At 37.1% G+C, this 18,051-nt stretch overlaps 1 protein-coding gene across 1 annotated transcript in view; it reads right to left on the reverse strand.

The window, feature by feature from the left end:
• Positions 1 to 12,232: 12,232 nt before the first annotated feature.
• LOC150086957 (V-type proton ATPase 21 kDa proteolipid subunit c''-like) overlaps positions 12,233 to 18,051 on the reverse strand; it is a 135,427-nt gene continuing 129,608 nt past the window's right edge. The window contains exon 7 of the mRNA XM_090372842.1: positions 12,233 to 12,548. Within this exon, the coding sequence (XP_090228968.1) occupies positions 12,519 to 12,548 (30 nt within the window). The 3' untranslated portion in view covers positions 12,233 to 12,518. The remainder of the gene's footprint in view (positions 12,549 to 18,051) is intronic.

The raw sequence follows: 18,051 nt of genomic DNA on the forward strand, positions 1-18,051 counted from the left end.
GTGTCGTTTTTTAAGCCCTTACACAATATTTCTAAACAGCCTTCAAAATTAAAATCTGTATGCATAATTTGTTATATCTTTACTCCCCAGGAATGCTAGAAGGACAAAAAAAAGTCTCAAAAACATAACTCTCAGAAATATTGTGGTGGGTGGATTTGTACTTCTTGTGCAGACTACAGAAGGTGGAACATGGTTGTCAGTTGCAATACCCCATTAGTGATGACAGGGTACTTGTGCTCTTAGTGGACTCTGCAGTAGAGCTGCCTATGATTAATACAGCTTCATACTTCTGATTTAGTTATAGTAAACAACTTACAAAAGGGAAATCAACTATTTAACAACTATAGGTCTAACAAATTGACATATCACATTCTTCAACATGACTTCCGTGAATAGATGTGAGATGCAGTTGGCTAAAATACTTTAATTTTCAAAAACTGATATATTTAAAAGAATGCTTTGCTCTAGCCCAGGGGTCTCCAAACTATGGCCGGCAGATATTTCAATTAGATCATAAAAATTCATCTTTATATTAGATTACAATAAAATTTATGAAAAACACATTTTGCAGATTGTTTTAACATTTGTTGGTTGATTAATAGTGTTGACGCCTGTGTCATCAGCTTAGTCTCTGTTATTTCTACTCAAAGCTATTCTTTGAAACATCGTTAAAATAATTCCGTTAATCTTGACCTTGTCATTAAATAGCAATAGGTGTTAGAGACAGTAATTAGGGATTTCCTAATCCTTTGCCAGCCAGTACACCAACCCTGATGTTCAGAGTATGGGAGCAGAGGTCACATTCCATTACACAAGAATCCTGGATAAAACCTGGCACCAGTGCATGGTCTGATGTTTGGTATCAATAAGATCCTGAACCAGCCTGCACATGAACCCTGATATTCAGAGTATGGGAGCAAAGGTCACCCCTGGCTTCTATACAAGAACCCCAGATCCAGAATTAAACCATGACACTATCCTATTGGTTAGAAGATTTAATCCCTCTGGTATAAATTAACTGCTGGCAGACTGTACGCACATAAAGTTTCTGGTAGCATCGGCAAGATGACTGTCAGCAGGTATGAATTTAATCTCTTTGTATTACCTTATATTTCCTCTTTTCTATTGTAACAGCAACTTAAAACTTAATACTTTAGAATCATGTTTGTTATTTGGTTTTAGGAGCATTAGCAACTAAGGCCATATTGCTCTGGGATATGCGGTGGTCATTCCCTGACCTTTCCGCATCCTCTGTATTTGGTGGTGACAGGCTCGAACCCCGGTCTAATCAAGAAGGTTGTGCTATGCACTGCTGCTCCTTCCCACCTGGCTACGGAGGCGCCCTTTAGAATCATAATTTGCAAATTGTAATATTGGTAATTGTAACTGTAATATCCTAATATATTCAAATTTGTAGCCATTTCTGTTCTCCCCACAGCATGGTTTGATGAGTATTGGTAAGATACCCAAAACATCACCTTATTAAACTATATTTATAATTAATAATAGTTTTATATTATAATAATGTAGTTTATTAAACAAACAGCCTAATAAACTATATTATTAATTTCACATGATATAAATATAATAATAGCCTTCATGTTAAAAAAATATTTCATAAAATTCTTTTTTTTTTTTTTTTTTTTAATTCCAGTGACCACATAAAAATTATGTCAAAGTTGACGTTGAGTGTTGCATTTTAATGAGCAGTGACCAATTAATTACTTTTTTCCACTGCACAATGATATTTGCAATGAAGCCTTGTCGGTGTTCAAGGAATATAATGTGAAACATGCCTCAAATTACAATAAATTTCAAGCTTTGCAGGAAAAAATTCCAAGAACTAACCTAAACTTTTCAAAGTCAACAACAGAAGATTAGAACTTTTACTCATCAAAATTTATCTGCAGTTAGAGCTAGTTTTCGAGCTTCCCAAATCATTGCCGAAGAAGGAAGGGCCTTTGTGGATGGAGAATTTGTAAAACAAATTTGTTTGGCAATTGTAGAAGTATGTCCTGAGAAAGTAAAGAATTTTGCATCTGTAAGTTTATCTTCAACTGTAACGAGAAGAATTGAAGATTTAGGAGCCGATGTTCAAAATATAAACTCGTAGTAAAAGTTCATGAATTCACACATTTTTTTCCAATAGCAACTGATGAGAGAAGATACAAGCCATACAGTTCCATTACTCATTTATATCCGAGGTGTAAATCAAAATTTTGCAGTAACTGAAGAGCTAGTTGCATTGAAAAGCTTGAAAGATACAACAGGTGACGGCCTCGAACTGAATTGGGATTTGCTATCAGCGGTTACGACGGGTGGCCCTAAAAATATGGTCATACTAAAATTGGGTTCGTGGGTCAGCTTCATAAATATCTAGAGAGTAAAAATATTAAAAAACCAATGCAATTTCATTGTATAATTCACCAGCAGCAGTCTTTGTGTGAAAAATTTTTGCCATAGATTCAGTCATGTCAACGTTAATTTTATTTGCAAGACTGGTCTGAATCATTTGAAATTCAAAACGTTTTCTTGAAACTATTGAGGCGGAACACAGTGATTTGTTGTACTACACTAAAGTATGATGGTTGAGCTGCAGTAACATATTGAAGAGATTTTTTAAACTTAGGATTGAAATAGAACTATGAAAAAAAATTGGAAAAAAATTTAAACCTGTTAGAGAACTGTCAGATCTCAAATGGTTGTGGAACCTTGCCTTTTTAACAGATGTGTGAAAACCTGAATTTTCTTAATATGAAACTACAAGGAAGAGGCAAACTTGTCAATGAATTGTATTATAATGTCAAAGCATTTGAAACAAATTGGGGTTATTTACAAGTCAACTACTTTTTCACATTTTCCATGTTGCAATAATTTATATAAAAATATGCCTAGTTAATTGTAATTTTTCCACTGAAAATTTTGTTCAGAATGTTAGTTTGTTGCAGGAAAATTTTGCAGCTAGATTTTCTGATTTTAAAAATAATTTAAAGGTGTTTGAATTTTTTCAAAATCCTTTTGACATACCGGTCATTGATGAGAATTTACAATTAGAGTTGATAGATCTTCAATCTAATGATGCACTGAAGACAATATTTAAAAATGAAAATCTAATTCAATTTTATTCAACATTATCCGAGTCAGTTTATCCAAAAATTAAAAATTTTGCAAGAAAGGTTACATCAATTTTTGGAAGGACATAAATATGTGAGCAGACCTTTTCAAAAATGTTAATATGTAAAATCAAAAATACAATCACTTCTAACCGACCTACATTTACATGACTTTTGAAGAATTCGAACAAGTACTTTAAAACCAGATATTATGAAACTTAGTCACACTCTACAAACACATTCATTGCATTAATTATAATTTTGTTGTATTACTAACTATATTTTTGTGATTAGTACAATAGATAAGTAATAAAATTTGATATAAACAAACTGGTGTATTTTATATTACATATCTATCGATTTCTTTTTGAATCTGTAGATAGGGATAAAATTTGTTTCTCTGTATGACATTAAAATTATGCAGAGAATGTAGTTTTCAGTAATTAGCAATTTTCTCTGGCCAGCCAAAAATTCATATGTGGCCCGCTTCTCTAAAAGTTTGGAGACCCCTGCTGTAGCCTAAAGAGAGGAATATGAACATCCCTGTCACATCAGGATATTCTGCTTAGGGTTATCAGCTCTGGCTTTTGCATGAGCAGTTTTACAGTTTTAGTGATCAGATTTACAGAATTTTAAAAAAAATCCAATGTTAACAAAACAGCAAAGCTGTTAATTGTGCAGTTTTATGTAAAGCAAAAGATGACCATTTATGTTGAGCAAGAAAGCCCACGCAAAAAAAAAAAAAAAAAAAAAAAAAGTTTGGTGTTTGATTCGCTGGGCTATCGTTCTTTGTCATATTCCTTCAATTAATAATAAGATTTATTCTTAACAGAATGCTGTTGATAGTTTACGAGATAACATCTTTATTAAAAGTTCATCATAATGTACATTTATTGAAATATGGCAGTCATGAAACAGAATTCACGCCTACTAGAGTTGGTTTTTAGTTTATCTGGAATCAGGCTTTGTCAAACTGCTAAATATAACTGAAGTAGTATGGAATTACAATATTATACCACAAACTGTAGCCCACACTATGATTTGCAGATCTTTTGCCTAATGAAGGTGTTCATTATTCCAGTAAAGGATAATGAAGGTCTTCAACTATGACAATTCCTCATACCAATTACTTTTATTTATTTATTTTTATAAAATTCCCAAACACAAGAGCTATTAGAACTTATAGTACTTAATAACCTGTATGGGTTGGAGGTTGAGAAGATGAAAGAAGATATTTGTTGACATTAGACCTGAACTTCAGTAGATTGTAATTTTCTGGAAATACTTATTATTATTAGCCATATAGTATAAGGAAGCCTAAGGCTTATGCTGCACCAGCCAAAAAAAAAAAAAAAAAAAAAAATGTTACCCTGAGAGAGAGAGAGAGAAATAAAAGAGAATCACCAAGAAAGAGAAGAATGATGATATCCAGCTAAGGACCCTGGGGTAATATGAAGGAAGGTGGTTCCAGAAAACGGAAGTTGAACAGTAAAAGGATGTTGGCTGGTTGCAGCATGTATTCGGACTACTTTGAAAGAGATGGGAGGAATTATAGAAGCCAATTCAGAAGAACAGTGCCCATGGAAGTATCTAGAGAAAAGGCATGCAGCAGAAACAGAATGTCCATGAGACTCTGTTAGAGATGTCATTAATTAACCTAACTGCCCTCTTTTGAACGTAAGCTAGAAGCCCAAGAGAGGTTTTGGGGGTACCACCCCATATGTGGGAATAATATTCCATGGTAGAGCAGATTTGAGATTTGTAAGGAGTGAACAGCTGTTGGGAAGAAAAGTAATGCCAAGAGCAAAAGAGAAAATCCGTTTTTTTTTTTAGATGCAAAGGAAGCAATATTTGTAATGGGCTTACACCAAGAGAGATATATGATCTTGCCTAGAAATCGGAGTGTCATCGAAGATGCAGAACAATCCTTTTTGTGAGATATAAGACAGGACGAAGATCAAGTAAGTTATCTTTGTCCCACTGGGATCAGCATTTAAGGAATTGGTAGTGGATATTCGAGAAGTTGAAGCTGTTTCAGCAGGTTGTTGTTATTTGGTTTTTAGGAGCATTAGCAACTAAGGCCATATTGCTCCTGTGCGGTGGTCATTCCCTGACCTTTCCGCATCCTCCATATTTGGTGGTGACGGGCTCAAACCCCGTGTCTAATCAAAAAGTGTGTGCTACGCACTGCTGCTCCTTCCCACCAGGCTACGGAGGCACCTCGTTTCAGCAGGGCAAGACTTCTCAAACTGATGGAATGTAATGTGCTACCATCAGCAAAACTATGGATAGAATTTCCAGTCAATGGAAGGTCATTAATAAACAAGAGGAAAAGAATGAGAGAAAGAAATGAACCTTAGAAGAAGCCGTCTACCATCACCCATAGTGAGCAGTTACAAAAAACAGTTGGAAAACCATAAGATGGAAGCTTGTTTAGAAGACCATGCCAAACATGATCAAAAATGTTTGAAATGTCAAGAGCAACTGCTTGTGTTTCACCAAACTTTTCCATTTAATTTTCCCATAACGTAACTCAGAATATCACCAGTGGATCGACACTGACAGAATCCATACTGGCAATCATTCATCAGATGGAAGGTTTCTAGATAGTTTAAGAGTTGGCAGTTAATGGATTTCTCCATTACTTTGGAAAGAGCTGAAATAATTGCAATGGGACAATAATTGGATTTGTCACCTTTTTAGGAACTGGCTGGATATAAGCACATCCAAGCAGAAGGAAAAAACGAGGAAATGAAAAAAGGCAGCACAAAGAACAGGAGCACAGGTTTTGAGAACAAGCGGAGAAATATCATCAGGACCTGGAGCTTTCTGAGCATTAAGTTTCGTCAAAGTTCTTTAGGGACACTGACATTGTATAAAAACATTATGGGAATCCTGTTATCTCCAAACTTCACTAGACATGTTGGACAGACAACTTATGTGATTGAGACCCACTAATATTCGTAAAATCGGACAGATGTGTCTGAGCGGGTCTCAATCACATAAGTTGTCCGTCCAACAAAATCCTTTTGACGAAAGATCCACAGGAGGCACTGAATGGAATGTACTAGGAGTGGTTCGAGGTGGTTTACCAAGGTCATTAATACATGAGTTGAAAGAAAAATAGGATGCTAGCAGGTGAGCTTTATCCTTGACTGAACTAGCAATAGAGACCAGAATGCTTGGCTACTATTTGAACAGGAAGCAAGTTTTCCACTCTTAGCCTGTGTGAAATTAGTTTGGACTGATTAATACACCAAAGCTCACAACAACTGCTTTACAATTGTTGCGAGCTTTGGTGTAGGCAGAAAATGAAATGGAAGATTTGGAAAGACGCTGATTATAATATGCAACATTCTTCTCTTGAACAGCCTTGATCACATTTATTGCAAAAACCAAGGTTTATAATAAAGAACGGGATTTTCAGATGGAATGTAGAATAAAGGATTCCATCCCTACAAGAATAATTTCACTAATACGATCTGAGCAAATACTGACATCAGAAGTTTTCAAACAGTAATCCGACCAAGGAGTAGAAGAAATCTCGCATCTCTCCCATTTTGCATTCCTGTAATGCCAAACAATACAAGGTGGGAATGGCCATGGGAAACAGACTTTATTGGAGAAGAGACCATCACCAAATTATAATCTGAGGTGACTCACCTGAACTGTTTACTTAATGGTTGTTGGTGAGAAAAAGATGTTGGATGTGTGGTTAGTATTTTCTGTTAGGTAAATGAACAATCTGTGTAAGGTTAGTAATAGCAAATTCCTCAGCATTACAACCAGCTGGATCCATGTGACTATAAAATGAAAGTCAGCTAGAGTTGTGAATGTTAAAATCACCAGTACCACCTTTGAAGCAAAAGGAATCATGCAGTGAATAATTCGGACAACTGAGATGAGCAGTGGCTGAATCAACCCATAACGTATGTTGTGGGCACCACATCTTGACCCCCTAGGTGACATATTTCAGGACTTGCACATTGGGGTAACTAATGTTGAGCTCTGACTGCTAGTGGATGGCAGTTCCTTGAACTGTTTATCTTTTGGAGATTACTGGCAATGATCATCTGTGGACAGTGTCGCTTCACTGGTTTCTGTTGTAGCCTGCTTGTCCAGCTCGTGCTATAGCCAAGGGGATAACCATTGCACAGTATAGTTGATTTATCATGTGATAATTGAATTGATTGTGATATACAATGTCTCATGTATATAAGAACATTGTTAATATCTGTATACGGATATCTGGCAAATCCATCATACATGGTAGATTTGCCAGATTCTTTTGGCTAGGGGCCACTTAACTCAAATAAAATGAATGGGGGATTATTAACAGTCTCACCATCGTGAAGGTGCAAGCAGAGGATTTGGCCAAACAGGCTTTGCCAAAATTAGGTCCACTTGATTTGAGTGTTACCCAAATATCACTTCCATCAGCATTTTAAGACTCCCAGGTAGCAAACACAGATTGGCACATCTGAGAGAATGTCTGTGATAGCCCCAAAGACCAAATGAAGCATGTTTGTTATGGTTACGTCTTGTGACAAGGTCTCAGTCAAGTGTAAAAAAAACTAATTAGCACCTTGGGGGTTACTGAATCCATTCCCCCACCCAAAAAAAAAAAAAAAAAAAAAGCTCTTTGGATTATAATTAGGTAGGTGAATGTTTTAAGTCCCCCCCCCCTCCCCGGTCAAACAAATCATGCTTAATTGGGGACCATGTCAGATACACACCATAATTGTTTCATTGCTAAAGCTATTGGAAATCAATATCCTTAGTCAAGCAACTCCTTAAATTATAGTCTGCAACTACATAAACTTATTAACTGCAACTACATAAACTGTACTTGTTAACAGGAGATATTGCTTCTACAGGGATGGGATACACTTAAATAGAAAGGGTGCAAGAATATTTGCTGATGCTATCGAGGCAGTGTTAGGTGGGTCGGAAAACTGCTAGCTTGGGGGGAGACAAAGACTAATGGATTAACAGTAGCCACTGGCAGAGGTGAAAGAGATTCTTGCACTGCTTCTATTGGAATGAGCAGAAGCCTGAAAAACAAGATGCATGATATTTCAGAGACTGCTGGAAGTCATTGCGGTACAAGTAAACACATGGGTTGTGTTAGGGTAGCTAAGAATAGAAACAGGTGCATGTATACTTGCGTGTACACTAATGCTAGGAGTTTAGTAAATAAATTTGATGAATTTGAGGTATTACTCAAAACATCAAAGGCAGATATTGTTGGGATATCAGAGACGTGGTGTCACACAGATATAAGGAATGCAGAACTGCAATTTGGGGAGTACAACGTTTACAGAAAGGATAGACAGGATAGGAAGGGAGGAGGGGTTATGCTATTAGTTAAAAAACACAAAATCCAAGGAAGTGAAGCCAGTTGACATCGCTGGACAGTGCAGTGTTGAGTCAGTTTGGTGTGACATAAGCATAGGTAAATCAAAATTGAGAGTAGGAGTGTGCTATAGGCCTAATGACTCTGATGAGTATAATAAGATACTGTACAGGGAAATAGAATGGGCCAGTAAATCAGAGAGTCTTATAATGGGGGATTTTAATTTCCCAGATATTGACTGGAATTTGTGGGTTAGTCACTCACACACTAGCAAGGCTTTTGTGGATTTATTGGATGATTGTTTTCTACACCAGCATGTTCGGGAGGCAACTAGAGGGAGTAATACTCTTGATCTGATTATCAGTAGTGATTCTTCATGCATTAGGAATCTGCAGATAAATGAACCACTGGGTGGCAGTGATCACAGTGTGCTGAAGTGGGATTTACTCAAGGAGATAACTACCATCAGAGGTAAAGGGAAGGGTTTTTGCTTTCGTAAAGGCGACTATGATGGTCTGAGACAGTATTTAAATTCTATACAGTGGGACCAACTGATGATGTTACCAACAGCAAACTCATTAAGGAACTAATCTTGGAGGCTACCAGGCTTTACATACCAACCAAGAAATATTGTTCAAGGTTCAGGCCTAAATGGTTGTCAGATGAACTAATGAGACATATGGCAGAGAAGAAAAATGCATGGGATACATACAAATTAATGGGTGACGTGGAAGCCTGATAGATATAAGTTGGTCTGTAACCAAGTCACAAAGGAGATTAGGCAGGCAAAGGCAGATTATGAGAAATCCTTGGCAAAGGATGCAAAGAAAAACAGAAAAGAGTTCTTTACCTATTTAAACTCAAGAAGGAAAGGGATGAATCAGATTGGTCCACTGGATGTTGATGGTTCAACAGTTGAGGATCCAGCTCAGGTGGCTAACAATCTAAACGAGTATTTTGCATCTACATTCACACATGAGGAGTTATTCAGGAAGGGGAATGTCGTAGGTGAAGTAAACATTGGCAGTGAGCTAGATGATTTTCTAATAACTGAGAGGAAAGTGGAGGAGAAATTGTTGAGGATAAACATAAAAAAGGCACCCGGGGTGGATGGGATCTATCCAGTTATATTAAAGGAGGCAGCAAAGGAAGTAAGCAAACCCCTAGCCATAATTATGAGAGCTTCTTTGGACTCAGGGGAGGTACCCATGGACTGGAGATGTGCAAATGTAACCCCAATTCACAAAGGAGGATCAAAGGCTGACACAAGTAATTATAGACCTGTTAGTTTAACTTCGGTTCCAGGAAAATTAATGGAGGCACTGGTTAAAGAAGCACTGCAGGATCATCTGGACAAGAATTCAGTTATAGCTCAGACACAGCATGGGTTTGTTAAGGGCAGGTCTTGTCTGACCAATTTGATTGGATACTATGATGTAGTCACAAAAGAACTGGATGCAGGGAATAACTTTGATATTATATATTTGGATCTTAGAAAGGCTTTTGATACTGTTGCGCATGGAAGACTGCTGCACAAATTGGAGAATTGTGGCATTCGAGGCAAATTGCTGCTATGGATAAAGGGATGGTTGAGTGGCAGAAGACAGAGAGTGGTAATCAATGGACACTGCTCAACGTGGACTAATGTTATTAGTGGAGTTCCTCAGGGTTCAGTGTTGGGTCCATTGTTGTTTTCTGTATTTATAAATGATATTGATGATGGTGTATCAGGCTTAATGTCCAAGTTTGCAGACGATACAAAGGTTGGCAGGGTTGTTAAGGATACTATGCTGCTGCAACAGGATCTGGAAAGGTTGAGCAGATGGGCTGAGAGGTGGCAAATGAAGTTTAACATTGACAAATGCAAAGTACTACATATGGGAAACAGTAACCCCAGATCAACGTATCAACTCTGTGGTACTACGCTGACAGTGGTAGAGAATGAAAAGGACCTGGGGGTAATTGTGCAGGCAGATATGAAGTTCTCTGAGCAGTGCAGACGAGCTGCAAGAGTAGCTCATGGTGTCTTGTCAATGATATACAGGAATTTTTCTAGCAGGGACAGGGATGTGATTATTCCCTTGTATAAGGCATTGGTCAGGCCACACCTTGAGTACTGTATACAGGTCTGGAGGCCTCATTTCAAGAAGGATGTAGAGCTGCTGGAACGAGTACAGAGAAGGGCAACAAGATTAGTGAATGGAACAAAGGGTTGCTCTTACGAAGAAAGGCTTAAGTTTTGCAAATTACAGAGCCTGGAGACTAGGCATCGCCGAGGTGATCTGATAGAGGTGTACAAGGCTTTGAATGGCTTGAGCATGCTCAATGCCGATGGGATTCTTCCTCTTGCTCAGAATAATCACCTGAGAGGGCATAAATTCAAATTGAGGAAGGACGGATGTCGGATAGATGTGCGGAAATTCGCCTTTAGCCAGCGGGCAGTTGGTTTGTGGAATAGACTTCCATCGCTTGTTGTTGAAGTTGATAGCTTAAACAAATTTAAGGCTCAGCTGGACAGGTATTTCGAACGAATTGAGGGGTGAAATGGGAGTAGTGGTTGTTTTTTTTTTTTTTTTTTTTTTTTGGCTGATGCTGAATAAGCTTGCTTTCTTGCATCATATGCCTCTACTAATGCTAATGCTAACTTGTATAACAATCTTTGTAAGATAATTTTAGATATAAATAACCTTTCAGAAATAAACATTTGCAGACAAATGTTTCTTAACTCTTCAACAGTTTGGCACACTCGGCAATGCAGGATGATTATTTTATTAGACAGTGATGGTGCTGTGCTGTTCTTGCGTCTTTAAAAATTGAATTCACAACAAATCCTGTATACACCAGGAGCTTTATGAAGGCTGATAATATTAATACCAATGAGGTATGCCTGCAACACCTGAAAAGATTAATTGCCCTTTCTGATAGCCGTAGAACAAATTCATTGTAGTACATTTTATTACTGTTTTGCACAGCACAGTATACCTATTAATGATCCACTTGTGTGTCTTATCAGGTTGTAAAATACAGAGACATTTCATTTTGCACAAGAGAATTAATGGCTAGAACAAGACTCATGTAGTTCTACAAGCATAACTAATATAAGCTATGAATAAAATATATATCACACACCCCATTAGAGCAACTTTATTATTCAAAATTACAGTTTTCTTGGCATAAAACAGTAATCAGAACAAAAAAATATCTTCATAACTTATTTTAAAATGAATATTATATTAAATATTACTCTACATATAAACCAGAACATATGCATTGCCAAAAAAGGGAATTTGACTAGGTCAAATTACAAACTAAAATGTTATATCTCTCTATCGTACAAATTTGATTCCTTTACATTATTTCAAAGTATATATATAACAAAAAAAGTTCCAATTTCATTTACACTAAGATTCTATTTATACCTCTTTCTCTGATTTTTTTTTTTTTTTGATAGTACATTCTTTGAAAGGGCAATAATGTAAAAAAAAAAACAGCCTTTATTAAAAAAAAAAAAAATACAAAAAAATAATTTTATACTATATTTATGGTATTTCTGATAAATATTTAGTAATTGCAGTAAGCAATTACTAAATATTTATTCTAATGTTTATAACATCAAAATATTTTCTAATATATATTTCTAAATACATACTAGAAAATATTTTCAAAGCAGTTTTGATACCAGTTATCTTTTAAGAAAGTATAAAACCACCTAATAATGCTGCAAGAATACATCTTTCTTAGATATTTAAAATAAAATATCAAGTAATATTGTAGAACGATTTTGATACTAGTTACTGTTAAAAGACTGTACAAAAGTAACTAAATATTGTTGCAGGAATATACTGTTTACTTTCTTAGATACCCAAGTATTTATTTAAATAAAATGAGATCACACACACATTGCATACTATAACTCAAGTCATTTGACTGGTGAATCCTCTACCGGTATGACTTTACCTGAACAAAACAGTTGTATAGATTACACTGTAATGTGGTCCACAAAATATAAAGGATAACTCAATCCACCAATGCAATTTGATTCATTTGGCCTACTTATCACCCATGCTCAACTTTGATGTCTGAAAAGAAATCACAGTTATTGCTGTTTGTTAAGGCAAGGTAAGTATGTCAGTAGTTGAAAAAATTAAATGAAATTTAATTGATACTGTACTTTGGTAAATATATCTATTTTATAATAATTACAAATGCCAATTTGCTGCAAAGCACTACATTTATTTGTTTAGAATTTTTCACATACAAAAAAAAAAAAAAAAAACCATCCATCAGCAAATCTATTCCTTTGTTCTGGAATAAGGAATTTATGTTTTACATAGATCCCTATATATTTACATTTCCCTATTTTATGCTATTTTGAATGCAGAAGTTTTCTGTTCTCTTGAGTGAAACTATCAAAAGATCAGAAATAGAAATCAGGTGTATGTGAAGAATTAAACAGGTGAATTAGGTTTATATTTTACCCTTTTGTGACTATGTAAATTTCTTCACATGAGAGATCAGTGTAGTTTGAATATATTATGTTTTTAAGGTTCTTTCAATGCAGAAGCGGCAATTTTTTTTTTTTTTTAATGAAAACCCCAAACACAAGGTGTTAGAACTTATTGTACTCAGTACCATGGTTGGGAGGGTTGAGAAGATGAAAGATGATATTTGTTGACATTAGACTTGAACTTCTGTAGATTGTAATTTTCTGAAAATACGTATGAAGGAAGGCTGTTTCAGAAAACGGAAGTTAAATGAGGAAGAAGAAAAGTTGGTTCTGTGAGTTTGAAGTTGTACAGTAAAAGGATGTTGACTAGCTGCAGCACGTGTTTGGAATGCTTTGAAAGAGAGAGCAGAAATTATAGAAGCCAATTCAGAACAGTGCCTATGGAAGTATCTATGAGACAGAGAGTGGAGAGACTGAGATGAGTCATTAATTAACCTAACTGCCCTCTTTTGTATAGAATCTAGGTAGGGTGGATTTGCAATTCATACAGAGTGAACAGCTGTTTGGAAGAAAAATAATTCCCAGAGAAAAATGAGAAAACCCAGTTTTTTAGATGCAGAGGAAGCAATATTTGCACAGATAATCTGACAAGTGATCCTCAAAAATAAGTTCCACATTAACCAAGCGATAAAATTTTTTTCCTACCTTCCTAAATACACCAAAAGGACAAAATTCATGGGGTTCCTGGGAAACGTAACGCTGTCACTCCTTTCGCTGGTGGACAAACCCACCACTTAGTAAGTACATAGGTACACCTCAATGCATTCACGTACACGGCAATTCGATGTCAGTATAGATAAACACCTGTGAGTTAACAGACTTTGAAAGAGGGATGATAGTAGATGCCCAAGGCATGGATAACTCTTATCATGGAAGTGGTACAAAAATTGCACTATCTCTGTTCAACAGTATCAAGGGTGTATCAGGAACACACCATTTCCGGAATAACATCTCATCGTGGACAGCGCTGTGGGTGGAGAAAGGTGGTAAATGAACATGGCCCTCAGTGTCTGTCTTGCATTGTGTCAGCCAACCGGAAAGCGACAGTGGCACAAATCACCATCAACTTCAACAAGAGAGGTGCCAGAAACGTCTCCACCAAGACCATCAGGCAATTATTAGCTGCAATTGGTTATGGGAGCTGCTGACCCACCAGAGTCTCATTGCTAACACTGTGACACAGGACTCTATGCCTGAACTGGGCAAAAGAACATCAGCCTGGACCTTGGATTTCCTGGTCCGATGAGTCCCTTTTCCAGTTATTTTGAGTAGAAGGGAGGGTGCATATCTGGCGGAAACTGCATGAAGCTATGCACCAGTTATGCCAATAAGGAACTGTTCGGGCAGGTAGATGGTCGGTAATGATCTGGCGCATGTCCAACTGGCACATGGAACCGCTAGTATGTCTAGATGCATCTCTCAACGGTCCACATTACGTGTCCATCCTTGCAAACCATCTGCATCATTTCATGGTCATCATGCATCTACAGGGCAATGGACTCTTCTAGCAGGACAATGTGCCTCTCCACAAAGCCGTGGTGACTAGAACTTGGTTTAAAGGGCATTCCGCAGATTTTATCATCATGGAATGGGCTTCCCATTCACTGAACATGAACCCTGTCGAGCATCTTTGTGATGTTGTGGAAAGGTCTATTCGAGCTTTGAATCCTCCACCCAGGAATGTGATGGAATTATGAACAGTGGTGAAGCTAGCATGGATGGAACTACCTGTGGACTGCTTTCGTGAACTAGGGGACTCAATGCCTCACCGCTGGATTGCCCTTATCCGGGTGAAAGGCGGGCATACCCATTACTAGGTAGGTATCCCATGATTTCTGTCTGCTCAGTTTATATTCAAAATTTTACTGCTATAGTTTCTGAAGTGATTTTCTTACAGAAATTGTATACAAGAACATGTCAGGTGACCCACCACCATTTCTGCAACTATTTGGCTTTTCGCTTGAAGAGTAGCATGATACTGGACAAGCACCAATACTGTTTATTACAGTTGAATCATAGTCTTACCCTAGCTTTTAAAAGGTTTATTATTCCTTTTACAGAGTAAAAATTATAACATGAAACCCAATATTCTCTTGTGATGGCTGCAGGAAGCAAGATTTCGTAGCAGATTTCATGTGCTGTGAAACATGCCAAATTTGAAATAAACCTGAAAACAAAAGTAATTAATAGTACTGAATATATGTTCTTTTTTTTTTTTTTAATCAATATTTATATACCGGGTTGTTAAAATTAGACAGAGAATTAAATAAAATAAAATTAGAATCGCTCCAGAGCCCTATGTAGAGGGCTCTGGAGCGAGTTCTAAGGCTTGCACTGAACAGAAATTTGGACAGCAGGTACAGTAAAGAATGTGCTCGTCATTTACTGGACAAAAAAAATTTGTTACAAAATTTGTCACTATATAGCACTGTGGCAATACAAATCACTTGAACAGCACTACAACTGTTCAATGTGTCCTCCATTTTGGTCAACAACAGTTTCCATTCGAAGAACAGCAGAACGTAACATGTCAACTGGAATAGCCGGCACATGACATCTAATGCTGTCCTTCAGATCTGCCAGAGTTTGATAACCTTTCTGATACACCTGGTTCTTCAAAAAAAAAACCCTACAGAAGTCACATGGGGTGAGGTCTGGTGATTGTGGTGGCCAAGATGTCTGGAAACAACAGCTGATGACCCGTTCGTCTGTAAAGTGTTGCCTTAGCAATCTTTGGACACAACGGTGGATGTGGGGTGGCACACCATTTTGCATGACTATGGTATCCTGAAGGCACCCAATGTTGCAGCAGCTCTGGTATTGCAAAATTTGCCAACATTTCATAATAGCACTGTCCAGTGACGGAACAGGTGTGGAGTCCATTCGGTGTTACCTGTTCAAAAAAATATGACCTAATCATGAATATGGCCGTAAATCCACACCAAACTGTCACTTTTGGAGAATGCAACGGGATCTCTTGGATAACCCGAGGGTTTTCTGTTGCCGAAATGCCACAGTAGTGCGTATTCACTTGTCCATTTAAGCAGAAGTGGGCTTCATTAGTCCAAAGGATGTTCTATGGCCAAGTGATATCCACTGTCATTCGCACCAGAAACTGAAGTGCGTATGTGAAACGAATATCTGCATCACCATGCTTCAGCTGCTGTAGCATGTGCAACTTGTAAGGATAGTACCCAACACCTGATGCATTACTAGCCTTACAGTGGAATAAAGCATGTCCACTTCCCAAGAAACAGCTGGCACACTTGCGCTACCACATGGAGATTGACTTGATAAATCCACGACAGCCATAGCCACATCTTCAACACGAGAAGAGTCCACTCGTTTTCGACCTCTACCTAGTTGAACACCTAGATGTCCTGTCGCTTCAAATTTCGCAGTCATTTTCCAGACAGCACAAACAGTCATAGGTCCATGCCTTATGCGCTTCTGACGGTCGAATGCTCTGATAGCCACAGCTGCATCGTTGCTGTTCTGATAGTACAGCTTCATTAATAGCGCCTTTTCCTGCAATGTTGTTGGCATTGCTACTGTAGTGCAGGCAAACATCTACTGTATAATTTTGAAGAGACTGTTTTGCTTTTATACAGTACATTAGAGCTGAGTAGTGGCACTGTGGCAATAACTTATGATTATGAAAATAACTTACGTTTGCACAAATTTAACTAAGGTAGTTACGTGCCATACAGGAACAAATTTTGTAACTATTTCCCCCCCCCCAATAAATGGCAAGCGCATTCTTTATTGTACTGCTGTCCAGATTTCTCTTAAGTATGAACCTTAGAACTCGCTCGAGAGCCCTCTACTTAGGAATACTTTAATTTTAACAACCCTGTACATGATAACAGAATTATCTATGCATGTTTGAAATTTCACACTTAAACAGTCAAACTGTAAAATGAAAGAAAATAAGAGATTGATGTTTCTATTTTATATGTAAAATGTTATTTTACATTTTGCAGAATATTTTTGTTTTTTATGTGAACTTAAATTATAATAAGTTCTGGAATAATCCATTAAGAAAAAAATGAAATATTGACACTATTTAAGCAGAATTTTAAAAAATAATAATAAAAACCAGGGAGCTTAACTTTGCTCGCCAACCCCTGCACACTTTTCAACATAAAATGTAGAGGTATGACGGAGTAAGTCAAATCTTAGAGAAATTTGGACACGTGTCAACTGTCTTACAACCACTGGGTAAATGAATTACATCTGTACAGACATGCTATCATCCATCAAATGTATTTACAAGTAACAGTAGCTATTTTTATGTTTATGATGGTTTCAGAAATCAGTGTAGGAGAGCATACCCTTTCAAGAACTGTAGATTTATATATACAGTGGCAGACAAAAAAAAACTGCATCACCTTAAAAAATGTAACATTTGTAGCGAAACGTATAAGATATTGTTTGATTACAGTCATTTTGTTTGTCACAAAGCAAATGTATTGTGTCAGATAATGCTTCTATTGCATCAGCCATTTCTATAAATACGGCGTTGAAAGGATATACACGCTCATTAGTATCCTGTTTGCAGAGGTATAAGCATGGCTCCATATGTTCAGTTGACCAAGAAAAAAATAATGTAGCTGTTACTGTCCCAGGAAGGGCTTTCTACACGTGTTATCATTGATAAAATAAACTGCCACCAGTCAACAGTATCCTGGGTGCTGAAATTAAAGTGCGAAACCGGTGATGTGAAGAGATCTGGATCAGGCCATAAGACAGTGAGTACACCTTCCCAAGATCGATATTTGAATGGCTATGCAAGCCAGAAGTCCTGTTTATAGGAGTTTACAACTAACGATTTTGACCAGTGAACACAATCATTAACTGTATTTAGCAGTCACATGAATGAACCATGGTCAATTCAAATGAGCGTGCTACTGCACTGACCACTCAGCTATTCAGATGCTCCACCATGAATGTTGTGCATTGTGCCAGAATTACCTGCACTTTCATTTCACCTCAAACATAAATCTCATGGGTTTGCCTGTAAAGAAGAAACAGTACATTAGAAGATAGTTTGTCTGGATCTCCAAAAATTCTCT

Source organism: Mastigoproctus giganteus, chromosome 4 (genome assembly GCF_048544385.1).
Source record: "Mastigoproctus giganteus isolate SK-2022 chromosome 4, ASM4854438v1, whole genome shotgun sequence".
NCBI lineage: Eukaryota > Metazoa > Arthropoda > Arachnida > Uropygi > Thelyphonidae > Mastigoproctus > Mastigoproctus giganteus.